The sequence below is a fragment of the Nerophis ophidion genome, linkage group LG17 (genome assembly GCF_033978795.1).
Source record: "Nerophis ophidion isolate RoL-2023_Sa linkage group LG17, RoL_Noph_v1.0, whole genome shotgun sequence".
In the NCBI taxonomy this organism is placed as follows: domain Eukaryota; kingdom Metazoa; phylum Chordata; class Actinopteri; order Syngnathiformes; family Syngnathidae; genus Nerophis; species Nerophis ophidion.
This window is the reverse complement of record NC_084627.1, coordinates 26,282,597-26,296,088: the sequence shown is the minus strand read 5'-3', so window position 1 is coordinate 26,296,088 and position 13,492 is coordinate 26,282,597. Positions and strand designations below refer to the sequence as shown.

Sequence of the window (13,492 nt, the reverse complement as noted above, 5' to 3'; positions counted from 1 at the left end):
ATATATATATATATATATATATATATATATATATATATATATATAAATGCATCATGTCTTAATATACTGTAACTTTACTTACGCTTCAATATACAACCCAAATAAGCATTTCAGCACCCCAGTGTTACAAAACGGGAGTTAACGATGTTATTTCATGCTTTGCACCGGCCTGTCTGACACTTACCCGACAGACCGTTTATTAGCTGTGTGCTAACAGAGTGCTAATGACTTATTAACAGGCCACTTGGGAGCAAAGTGTCAAACAAACATTACTTGTGATGTTACGTCATCAGTCTGCAGATTAGCTGCCCTAATGTTTCTGGACGGGTCTGACCTAAAATAATAATCTAAAAGGACAAAACTGATCACAGAGACTTAACGTTGTTTAATGTTTGATATAGCAAAGGATGGAGTGAATATTTTGTGGACGGCTTTCTCACAAGTAGACATGATTAACTACAGTGGGTTAGTTTACTTTGGCATTTTTTAAAACGTCTTGGACATGTTTCTGTTGTGTTACTGGAGAACAATAACTCACTTAAACATGACAACTGACGGAGCAAAGTTAGTGAATAACACAAAACGACAGGCCTCTTGCAAAACTTTTGGCCACAACTGCAGTGATTAAATGATTGAAAAGACAGTGGACCAAAACTGAATAATCGTTTCTCAACCCTTATTTTAAATAAATGTGTGTTAAAGTAAATTTTTATTTAATTTACTAGTGTTGTTGAGCTTACCTGGGCCAAAGCCCAGGGGGGCCCCACCCAACCACGGGGCCCCGATTTTGACGGCGGAATGTAAAGATTGGTGTTCATAGCTATTAATCACTGACTGCTCAGCTTCGTGTAGCAATTGTGTACTCTCTCTCTCTCTCTCTCTCTCTCTCTCTCTCTCTCTCTCTCTCTCTCTCTCTCTCTCTCTCTCTCAGCCATGTTGTTTTTTCCAACTGGTCCCCAGGTCGCCATGTGTGGGGCCAGTGTGTTTACTACTGAGCTAAAAGTACAGGCAATCTCCCAGATTTGTTTGCACTCGCACAGAGGTGCAGGCGCCCGTTTATTCATGAACACAATTATTTTCAAAATGGATGATATTTTTGCATTGTTGCTGTTCTGTTAAGTAAAATCATGATTTGTTTCTGGATTTTCGGGGTAAGGTTGGGCGGAGGGCAAAACTGCCTTAGAGGCGGGGGCCCCCCTTAGGTTAAGGGGTAACGCTGGGTACACCACAATCCTAAACTTGAAAGAGCATTTTGCATTTTTCCCATTGTGCATTGTAAAACATTTTAATGGTTATATATATTTTTTTTTTATGGTGATCGGGTGTTTTTTATAATATCCGCAAAGTTCAATGAGCAGGGTGTTGTATGTGTGACCATGTGTGTTGACTTTTTGTTTTGGCTGCATTTATTTTTTGTGCCATGACTAGGGAAGGTTGTTTTCATTGGGTTGTACAAGTAAATCATGTGTTATATTTTTTTCACAATCACAATTCATGGTCAATGACCTTATTCCCTCAAGTTGTCCACAAGATTGAAATCAGATTGTCAGGTGTTTAAAGGTAATTCAGAAACACATCGCGGGCCAGATTCCGGATTAAAGTCATGACCTCTTGCGGCCTAAACCAAAGACGCTAGCTGCATTTGGCCCTCAGGCCGTAGTTTGGACACCCCTGCTGTAAACTCTTTAAGGACATAATTTTAGGGGTACTTTAATTTGTCATTGGGGAACCGCTTTTGTAAAATAAATGCTTAAGGACTGAACCCGCGCTAAACAGTGCGTGCAAACTGTAAAATTGTGTGCACTAGTGTGCATGTTGCGTGTGATCTACTAAGACTGTGTATACAATTGATAACTGTTGCAGACTGCCTAATTTAAAATAGAGTGTTGCATGTACTACCTGCTGGTATTATGGAAACGCTTATTTACTGCACATTCATGTTATCGCCCTCCTTCCTACCTGTGGTGTTTTGCTATGTTTTAAAAACATGCAGCAGATATGCACAGCTTTTTGGGGGGCATTTCAGAAGCAGTCCTTGCAATGCCATCGACAACGGCACCCACTTTTGTAGTGTGCTCATCAAAGTTGCTGCTGGTACTAACTGCAAAAGTGTGTGCCAGAATGTTCCACATGCAAGAAAAAGGATAATGCATTAAAAACAAACACCATTTAAAAAAACTGCCAGCAGACAATAAAATAGTTAAATTGAACGTGTTTTAATTAGCCTTTTAAGTCACCCAACAGCTAAAAAACTATAGAATGATACAACTGGATAGACAACATGTCCAATATTTAATGCATATATATTGACGGTCATACGTAGGACGAAGCTGGAGCGCGATCCCTTCCTTTCTTACAACAATTTCTGCGCAATTGCCAGTTTGCATGTCCTTACGAGACGTACTAAACGGCCACCGCTGCTGCTCACTGCTCCCCTCACCTCCCAGAGGGTGATCAAGGGTGATGGATCAAATGCAGAGAGTAATTTCGCCACACCTAGTGTGTGTGTGACTATCATTGGTACTTTAACTTTAAATAAGGATGCAAGCCAGCTTCTGCAGAAAAGTTTCAGCCTTGATAAATCACACTGTGTGTGCCGAACAATATATTTGCATTTTTTTCCTCGGGATTGTGGGTGTTCTGATGATGAGTATATTTTCTGCATATTCATGAAGACAGACATGCTGAATGTTAGCTCCTTATTCTGCTCACTTTTAGTAGATGAGGGCCTTGTGGGCTAATAAATATGTTTTCTAAACGGCCGCCCTTATCTACATGAAGATCAACAGCTGTGCGTAACTTTTTTGCAATGAAAAAGTGCATGTAAAATGTAAATTAATGAATAAACATATTCCTAGCCCCTGTCTGCTTTTCCCACACATACTGTTGGTGCTGAGCTGGAAATCAGATGTACTAGGTTTGAATCCCGGCTCGAGATATCCAATTCATTGTTTGAATTATGATAAAGGAGAACTGCACTTTTTGGGGAATTTTGCCTATCGTTCACAACTATTATGAAAAACATGATGACTGGTGTACTTTTTTTAAAGGCATTTTTTAAATACCAAATAAATGTGATCTAAAGTATGCTTACAATGCAGCCAATGGTAGTCGCTCTATTCTGCCTATAAAGTTCTAAAAAAAACATCCAAACACCTCCATTAGGTTTTTTTATACATGATGTAAGTATATATGTAATGTAGTGCTGGGCACATTTATAATAACATTTACTTTTTTTATTTTGATCATTTTAGGCATTTGCGGTAAGGCTGGGCGATACATTGAATATACTTGATATATCGCAGGTTTGTCTCTCGGATACCGAAAATGACTATATCGTGATATTCGAGTATATGTTCTCACGCAGTTGCTTTTAGCTGCTGGCATTACACTACAGGCTTTTATCACTCTTTCCTGTCTCTGCTTCTCACAGAGACATAAAACAAGCACACCTTCTTACACACGTCACATAGTATCACGTCATACGTCACATATGTATACGCCCTCGCGGAGCAGAGAGGTAGCGCTATGGGTAACGTTAGCCGTGATGCTGGTGGTAATACGAAATAAATAGGTGCGAATCTGGTAACAAATGAAGGAAGAGTTAATTCCCAAGAAAAACCGCAGGGAGTCCATCGTCTGGTGTTGGTTTGGCTTCAAGAGGGAGGATGTCGAACAGATAACCGTAATTTGTCATGTGTGGGGCAAAAGCGTTGCTACAAAAAGTAACATTACTGCTAATATGTAGCATCATTTGAAAAGTCACACGCTTGAGTATGAACAGTGCTTGAAACTCCGCATGTCAACATCTCTGTTCGATGCCACACCAACAAAATGCCGAGGCAAACCTTTCCACATCAACATCGTATGGAAAAAAAGAAATCAACAACAGAAGGAGATAACGTTCGCAGGAACCTACCACATAGCGAAGGACATACACTATTTAAAGGTCTACTGAAACCCACTACTACCCACCACGCAGTCTGATAGTTTATATATCAATGATGAAATATTAACATTGCAACACATGCCAATACGGCCTTTTTACTTTACTAAATTGCAATTTTAAATTTCCCGGGACTTTTTTCTTGAAAACGTCGCGTAATGATGACGTGTACGCCTGACGTCACGAACTGTTAAGAATATGAGCGCTGCACACACACACAGCTAAAAGTCGTGTGCTTTAACAGCATAATTACACAGTATTTTGGACATCTGTGTTGCTGAATCTTTTGCAATTTGTTCAATTAATATTGGAGAAGTCAAAGTAGAAATATGGAGTTGGGAAGCTTTAGCCTTTAGCCACACAAACACACGGTGATTCCTTGTTTAAAATTCACGGACGTGAAACTTTACTATGGATCACAGCGGATATGGATCCCAACCGAATGTCAACCAGCAGGTTTTGGTGAGAAAATTGTGGTTAAAAAGTCGCCTCTTACCGGATATCAGCTGAGCTTGTGCCCTCCATACAGCTGCCGTCGACTTCCCTGAGACACCGCGCGTCAACACCCGGCCGTGGACGTACACTTCCGACTATCAGGTACTGTTAAACTCACTAAAACACTAGCAACACAATAGAAAGATAAGGGATTTCCCAGAATTATCCTAGTAAATGTCTCTAAAAACATATGAATCCGTCGCTATCAATATCCTCAAACACAAATCTTTCATCCTCGCTCAAATTAATGGGGAAATTGTCATTTTCTCGGTCTGAATAGCTGTTTTTGTTGGAGGCTTCCATTAAAAACAATGTGAATATATGAGGAGCCATCAACATGTGACGTCATCGTCTGCGACTTCTGGTAGAGGCAGGGCTTTTCTCCAGTTGGGAACTTTATCGTGGATGTTCTCTACTAAATCCTTTCAGCAAAAATATGGCAATATTGTGAAATGATCAAATATGACACATAAAATGGACCTGCTATCCCCGTTTAAATAAGAAAATCTCATTTCAGTAGGCCTTTAATTTCCTATTATGCAGTTATTTTTTATTTGAACGTTATTGAAATAAATTGTGTGACATCATAAACCAAAGTCCACTTTATTTGTTTTAAACTATTGTAGTGGCGTTCTGTACACAAAGTGCACTTTAATTTATTGTTGGTTTGATATGTCATCTTAATGACATCATGCATGAAAGTTTACTCATAGCTTGTTTTAAAATATCTCTGACAATCTAACACTTTCTGTTTTGGAAATTACATGAATTTTTGTGCCACTGCTTAATAACTGTTTAATAAATACACTTGTGGTCATTTGACCAAATTTTGGTTTCCCTCTCTTCATGAAAGTTTAAAAGTAGCATATATTAATGTAGTATGAAGAAGAATGTTTTAAAGTAGACACATAGAATCATCATACTGATGTGATTATATGCATTAAGTGTTCATTCAAGGCTAAGGCAAAATATCCAGATATATATCGTGTATGGAGATATGGCCTAAAAATATCGAGATATTAAAAAAAAGGCCATATCGCCCAGTCCTTTATTCGCGGCACATTAAGTTAACAAACGCATCACAATGTTCGCTGTTTTTTTATAGCAACACAACTGATTATTACTCACTGCAGACTTTTTGAGAGCCAACAAACATCATAACATCACTTACTCTACAAGGTCTGCTGTCATTAGAATGCCGACTGTTAGAATGTTCATATATTCCCATTTAGATGAAGAATGTCTCAAAATCCTCGCAAAGAAAGGAACGGTGGTGTCTTTTGGTTTTGCTCCCGACATGTCCGGGTCCAAATTGGCTGAGAAAGTGTTCCAACTTGTTGGAATATGTCCTCAGCCTTCTACAATCCAGGCAAACGGCATGCTTTCTGATCTAGAACAGGGGTGTCCAACTCATTTTAGATGGGGGGCCACATTGAGAAACATATACTCGCAATTGGGCCAAACTGGTAAAATCACGACACGACACGATAACTTAAAAATAAAGATAACTTCCGATTGTTTTCTTTGTGTAAAAATAGAACAAACACATTCTGAAATTATACAAAAATATAATGTTGTTGGGTATGTTTTTTTTTACAATTACCTGTTGCGATTAAAAGTATATATACTTTATTTGTCGTTATTTATATTTTCTGAATAAATTATGTGATAATGTTCATCAGTCAACTCATTGGTGGTAATTTTCAATCTATTAGGATAAAAAAAAATAATATAAAAATCATATTACAGTATGTTATTTATGTAGTTTGATCATGTTCCTTAATTGATGTCTTAACATCTTGTGGTTAATTTTGTACATAGTATGTAGCTTCATCTACAAAGATACAAAGAATTGCTATTGTGACATCCAGTGGACACATTTAGGACAGCAGTTTCTTTCATTCAAAAATTTCAGGTTAATTTTATACTCAGCAAACTCATCCCGCGGGCCGGATAAAACCTGTTGGCGGGCCTGATCCGGCCTTCGGGCCGTACGTTTGACACCCCTGATCTAGAATAAAGTTTGGCAAGCAAGGAAACGAGGAAACGGCTGATCAGTCGATCATATCATTATTGGAACGGAAGCTTGTGATCACGGCGACGCTATAAATAGGTTTGTCTGTGTTAGTGCTTATAACAGTGGTTCTTAACCTGGGTTCGATCGAACCATAGGTCGGCTTCAAGTGAGTCGGCTTCAGGGGTTCGGCGGAGGTCAAAACACACCCGACTCATCGGGTAAATAAAATCTTCTCCCTATCGGCGTATTACGGATATGGCAACAGCAGAAGTCATACTGATTTGCAGGTTTGTAATTTGTTGTGAGTTTATGCACTGTGTTGGTTTTGTTGTTTGAACAAAGTGATGTTCATGCACGGTTCATTTTGTGCACCAGTAAAAAAACATGGCAACACTTAAGTATGGGGAACATATTCACCATTAATTAGTTGCTTATTAACATGCAAATTAGTAACATATTGGCTCCTAACTAGTCATTACTAAGTACTTATTAATGCCTTATTCGGCATGGCCTTATCATAACCCTAACCCTCTAACCCTGGCCCTAACCCTAGCCCTTTTAAATTAAGTCTTTGTTATTTAAAATATGTTCCCCATACTAAAGTGTTACCAAAAACATATAACTTTGTCTTGAATTTGAAAAAAAACATTTTATTTTTCACTAAAGAAGGATTCGGTGAATGTGCATTTGAAACTGGTGGGGTTCGGTACCTCCAACAATGTTAAGAACCACTGGCTTATAATAACAATATCACTAATTCTTGGTTAATATTCAAGTCACGAAATGTAAATGGAGTATTGTTGACACTTTTTGGTTGTTTTTTTCAATTTGGTTTTATTGGTCGGAATACAGCAGGGGAGTTTCAGCCACTGTGTCGTGACACACTACTGAGTTACAGTCTGGTGTGCCATGGAAGATTATGCAGTTTCACCTATTTTGCTTAAAAATATTTTTTTGAAAACCAGTAATTATAGTCTGCAAATAATGTGTCATTGTTGAGTGTCGATAATGTCTCGAACTCGGCAGAGTAACCATGTTATACCATACCGTATCAGTAGGTGGCAGTCGGTATCTAATTGCCTTGTAGATGTCTGGAACACGTCGTGTGAGACGACAATGTTTTGCCGTGGTCACAATATGCAGACGACAGCGGGAGGCAGTGTGCAGGTAAAAAGGTGTCTAATGCTTAAACCAAAAATAAACAAAAGGTGAGTGCCCTTAAGAAAAGGCATAGAAGCTTAGGGATGGCTAAATAGAACGAAACTAAAACTGAACATGCTACAAAGTAAACTAAAACAGAATTCTGGACGACAGCAAAAACGTACAGCATGTGGGGCAGAGACGGCGTCCACAGAGTACATCCATACATGACATGACAACAATGTCCACACAAAAAAGGCAGCAACAACTTGAATATTCTTGATTGCTAAAACATAGCAGGTGCGGGGCATAGTGCTCAAAGGAAGACTTGAAACTGCAACAGGAAAAGCCACCAAAATAAAAGCGAAGACAAGAACTAAAACAGTACTCGCAGGAAAACAGCAAAAAAAGCTCCAAACAAGTCAGGGTGTGATGTGACAGGTGGTGACAGTACACCTACTTTGAGACAAGAGCTAAAGTGGTTATGCTTTAAAACAGGGGTCACCAACCTTTTTGAAACCAATAGCTACTTCTTGGGTTTTAATTGATGCGAAGGGCTGCCAGTTTGATAGACACTTAAATAAATTGCCAGAAATAGCCAAATTGCTCAATTTACCTTTAATAAATAAATCTACATATATAAAAAAAAATTTTTAAAAAAAGGGTATTTCTGTCTGCCATTCCGTCGTACATTTTTTTTCCTTTTACGGAAGGTTTTTTGTAGAGAATAAATTATAAAAAATAAAAAAAACTTAGTTGAATGGTTTAAAAGAGGAGAAAAAATTAAAAAAATAAAAATTTAATTTTGAAACATAGTTTATCTTCAATTTCGAGTCTTTAAAATTCAAAATTCAACCGAAAAAAATAAAGAGAAAAACTAGCTAATTTGAATCTTGAAAAATTTAAAAAAATAATGTATGGAACATCATTAGAAATGTTTCCTGTGAAAGATTATTTTTAGAATTTTGATGACATGTATTAAATAGGTTAAAATCCAATCTGCAATTTGTTAGAATATATAACAAATTGGACCAAGCTATATTTCTAACAAAGACAAATCATTATTTCTTCTAGATTTTCCAGAACAAAAATTTTGAAAGAAATTCAAAATACTTTGAAATAATATTTAAATTTGATTCTACAGATTTTCTAGATTTGCCATAATATTTTTTTTATTTTAATCATAATAAGTTTGAAGAAATATTTCACAAATATTCTTCGTCGAAAAAACAGAAGCTAAAATGAAGAATTAAATTAAAATGTATTTATTATTCTTTACAATAATAATAATGGTAAAAAATACTTCAACATTGATTTAAATTGTCAGCAAAGAAGAGGCAGGAATTTAAAAGGTAAAAATGTATATGTGTTTAAAAATCTTAAAATAATATTTAAGGTTGTATTTTTTCTCTAAAATTGTCTTTCTGAAAATTATAAGACTCAAGGTAGAAAAAAATAATGAATTTATTTAAACAAGTGAAGACCAAGTCTTTAAAATATTTTCTTGGATTTTCAAATTCTATTTGAGTTTTTTCTCTCTTATAATTAAAAATGTCGAGCAAAGCAAGACCAGCTTGCTAGTAAATAAATAAAATTTAAAAAGTAGAGGCAGCTCACTGGTAAGTGCTGCTATTTGAGCTATTTTTAGAACAGGCCAGCGGGCAACTCATCTGGTCCTTACGGGCTACCTGGTGCCCGCGGGCACCGCGTTGGTGACCCCTGCTTTAAAGTCATATTCAACAATTGCGACAACGACTTTTTACTGTCTACTGAGTTTAATTTGTTGATGATTTCTGCTGGTGGTGTACCTCTGCATTTTGTCAATTAAAAAAATGCGCCTTGGCTCAAAAAGGGTTGAAAAACACTGGAATCGAGAACTTCCTATTGGCTCCGCAGTAAGCAGACTTTCATTTAAGCTTATTTACCAAATAAAATGCATTAAATAAATACATCTGTCTCTATGTCTTTCATAATGATTGTGATTGATAAACAAAAAAAAAAAAAAAAAGTGCAGTTCCATTTTAACATTGATTGATTGATTGAAAATGTTATTAGTAGATTGCACAGTACAGTCCATATTCCGTACAATTGACCACTAAATGGTAACACCTGAATAAGTTTTTCAACTTAAGGTTTAAGTCGGGGTCCACGTTAATCAATTCATGGTACATAAATAACATTGTAACATTTTCTATTTTTGCACACGTTTTAGATGAAAACATGCGTCTGATTGAATTTTTTTTTTAAAAAGTACAAAGTACAAAGAAAGTTCCACATGAATAAAAAAATATATTGACATTTTGTAATATGGTGTCTCAAAATAACATTTTGTGGTAACACTTTAGTGTGGGGAACATATTCACCATTAATTAGTTGCTTATTGACATGCAAATTAGTAACATATTGGCTCTTAGAGGCCTACTGAAATGAGATTTTCTTATTTAAACGGGGATAGCAGGTCCATTCTATGTGTCATACTTGATCATTATTGCCATATTTTTGCTGAAAGGATTTAGTAGAGAACATCCACGATAAGTTGGCAACTTTTGGTCGCTAATAGAAAAGCCTTGCCTTTACGGGAAGTATGTGCACGTGACGTCACGAGTTGCAGGGCTCCACACATATTCACATTTTTAATGGGAGCCACCAGCAGTAAGAGCAATTCGGACCGAGAAAGCGACAATTTCCCCATTAATTTGAGCGAAAATGAAAGCTTCGTGAATTACGATATTGATAGTGAAGGACGAGAAAAAAAAAGCGACGGCTCCGGGCGGAGGCAGTGTGAGCATTTCAGATGTAATTAGACACATTTACTAGGATAATTCTAGAAGATCCCTTATCTGCTTATTGTTCTAATAGTGTTTTAGTGAGATTGTAAAGACATACCTCGAGGTCGGATGGCTGCGGTGAACACGCCAGTGTTTCAGACAGAAGCCGAGGAGCCAAGCTCACAGCTGCATTTTTTGACAGCTACTGCAGGAGGAAGTCCCATAATCCACTGATGTCTCCAGTAAGACTTAATATCACAATTTTCCCATCCAAAAACATGCTGGTTGACGTAGAGAAAACATGTCTGCTTGACCGGTCCGCTTCACAACAAAGAAAGAAACACCGGCTGTGTCTCGATGCTAAAGACAGCTGCAATCCACCGCTTTCCACCAACAGCATTGTTCTTTATAGTCTCTGTTATTAAATGAACAAATTGCAAAAGATTCAGCAACACAGATGTTCAGAATACTGTGTAATTACGCCATGAACAGAGACCACTTTTAGCCGTGTTTGGTGCTGCGCTAATATGTCCCCTCCATCACGTGACGTCACGCGTACGCGTCATCATTCCACGATGTTTTCAACAAGAAACTCGCGGGAAATTTAAAATTGCAATTTAGTAAACTAAAAAGGCCGTATTGACATGTGTTGCAATGTTAATATTTCATCATTGATATATAAACTATCAGACTGCGTGGTGGGTAGTAGTGGGTTTCAGTAGGCCTTTGATTAGTCATTATTAAGTGCTTATTAATGACATATTCTGCATCTTATTATACAAGCAATAAGCCATTAAATAAGAGTCTTCCCTCAATAACCTCAGAATTACTGCTTATTAGTAACCCTAACCTTTATATGTTCCCCTCGTGTCCAATTAACTCTAAATCAGGGGTCACCAACCTTTTTGAAACCAAGAGCTACTTCTTGGGTACTGATTAATGCGAAGGGCTACCAGTTTGATACACACTTAAATAAATTGCCAGAAATAGCCAATTTGCTCAATTTACCTTTAATGAATAAATCTATTTATATAAAAATGAGTATTTCTGTCTGTTATTCAGTCGTACATTTTTTTCCTTTTACGGAGGTTTTTTGTAGAGAATAAATGATGAAAAAAAACACTTAATTGAACGGTTTAAAAGAGGAGAAAACACACAAAAAAAAATTAAAATTAAATTTTGAAACATAGTTCATCTTCAATTTCGACTCTTTAAAATTCAAAATTCAACCGAAAAAAATGAATAGAAAACTAGCTAATTCCAATCTTTTTGAAAAAAATTAAAAAAAAATTTATGGAACATTTTAGTTATTTTTCCTGATTAAGATTGATTTTAGAATTTTGATGACATGTTTTAAATAGGTTAAAATCCACTTTGAAATAAGATTTAAATTTGATTCTTCAGATTTACTAGATTTGCCAGAATAATTTTTTTCTAATTTTAATCATAAGTTTGAAGAAATATTTCACAAATATTCTTTGTCGAAAAAACAGAAGCTAAAATGAATAAATACATTAAAATGTATTTGTTATTCTTTACAATTAAAAACAATTATTGAACATTGATTTAAATCGTCAGGAAATAAAAGGAAGGAATTTAAAAAGTAATAAGATATATGTTTTTAAAAATCCTAAAATCATTTTGAAGGTTGTATTTTTTCTCTAAAATTGTCTGTCTGAAAATTATAAGAAGCAAAGTAAAAAAAATTAATGAATTTATTTAAAAAAGTGAAGACCAAGTCTTCCAAAAATTTTCTTGGATTTTTCAAATTCTATTTGAGTTTTGTCTCTCTTAGAATTAAAAATGCCGAGCAAAGCGAGACCAGCTTGCTAGTAAATAAATACAATTAAAAAAATAGAGGCAGCTCACTGGTAAGTGCTGCTATTTGAGCTATTTTTAGAACAGGCCAGCGGGCGACTCATCTGGTCCTTACGGTCGACCTGGTGCCCGCGGGCACGCGTTGGTGACCCCTGCTCTAAATTAAGTCTTTTTTTACTTAGAATATGTTCTTCATACTAAAGTGTGTACCCATTTTATTTAGGGGTCCCAATTTTGCCAGGTGTGGCCCTAGAGGTGTATTGTACAGAGGACCACAATGAGTGACAAGACAGTGACAACATATCTCTACTTACTTTCTTGTTGAGCTCACAGTTGCTGGAGTCCGACCTGATCGTCCACTGCTCACTTTGAACCAAGAGAAGCAGGCAGGACAGGATCAGTGCGCCCATCAGGGTTCCGCGCATCGTGACTCTCTCTCCTCTCTCAAACTCACACACGCACCGACTTTAAAAAAATATATATATTTAAAAAAAAGTAATCCAAAACTATTTCCCCGTAGAATGCGCGGATGAGTCGATGCTCCACGCGTCCACGCAAAACAAAGCGGTCATGTTCAGACTTTGCGCGCAGGCGTCCTGGTGTTGGTGGGAGACTGTGGCGCTCATTTGCTTGGTCTTTGGCTTTCCACGGGGGTGACGAACGCCGGCTTGTCACGCAGACTTCTGCCAGCACCCGCGTCTCTACGTCCGCGCGAACACTTTGTGGGAGGTGGGCCGCAGTGGTTGCGCAAAATCCATGCGCGTCGAAGTGGACCCCAAACTTTGAATGGAAGCAACAGAGTAAAGTCCGCTCCTCACTTCTTCTACTTCTTCTTCTTCTTCTTCTTTACTATTTGCATCTCTGTGCGTCTGCTTCTCTGCTGCGTGTGTATGTGTCCCACCCCCCGTGTCGCCTGCACCCCCCTTATACACACACACACACACACACACACACACACGCACACACACACACACGCACACACACACACACACACACACACCCTCTAACCTCACTTTAACCTTCCTTTAAAAATCTCAACCCCCTTACATTTAATGATTACCGTAATGAAGACAGTGGGCGTGCAAGCAGATTTACGATGCGCCAAAAGCCCAAACTTTCTCCATCCGTCAACAAGCAATATGCAAATTAGCAGCGGTTATAAATAGCTTGCCACCCGCAACCGGCGTGGTGAAGTTGCGAGGTGCCCCCAGGCAAAGACGTGAGGTGCCAGTGGAGATGCGACAGGAAGATTACCATAATGCCCCGCAAAGTGGCGCCATTAACATCAGAAAACGCGCAATAACGAGG

The 13,492-nt window shown here is 37.5% G+C and overlaps 1 protein-coding gene across 1 annotated transcript in view; it reads right to left on the bottom strand.

Annotated features, from left to right (window-relative positions):
- Positions 1 to 13,123, bottom strand: part of trabd2a (TraB domain containing 2A) — a 273,095-nt gene extending 259,972 nt beyond the window's left edge. The window contains exon 1 of the mRNA XM_061876697.1: positions 12,499 to 13,123. Within this exon, the coding sequence (XP_061732681.1) occupies positions 12,499 to 12,609 (111 nt within the window). The 5' untranslated portion in view covers positions 12,610 to 13,123. The remainder of the gene's footprint in view (positions 1 to 12,498) is intronic.
- Between the last annotated feature and the right edge of the window lie 369 nt (positions 13,124 to 13,492).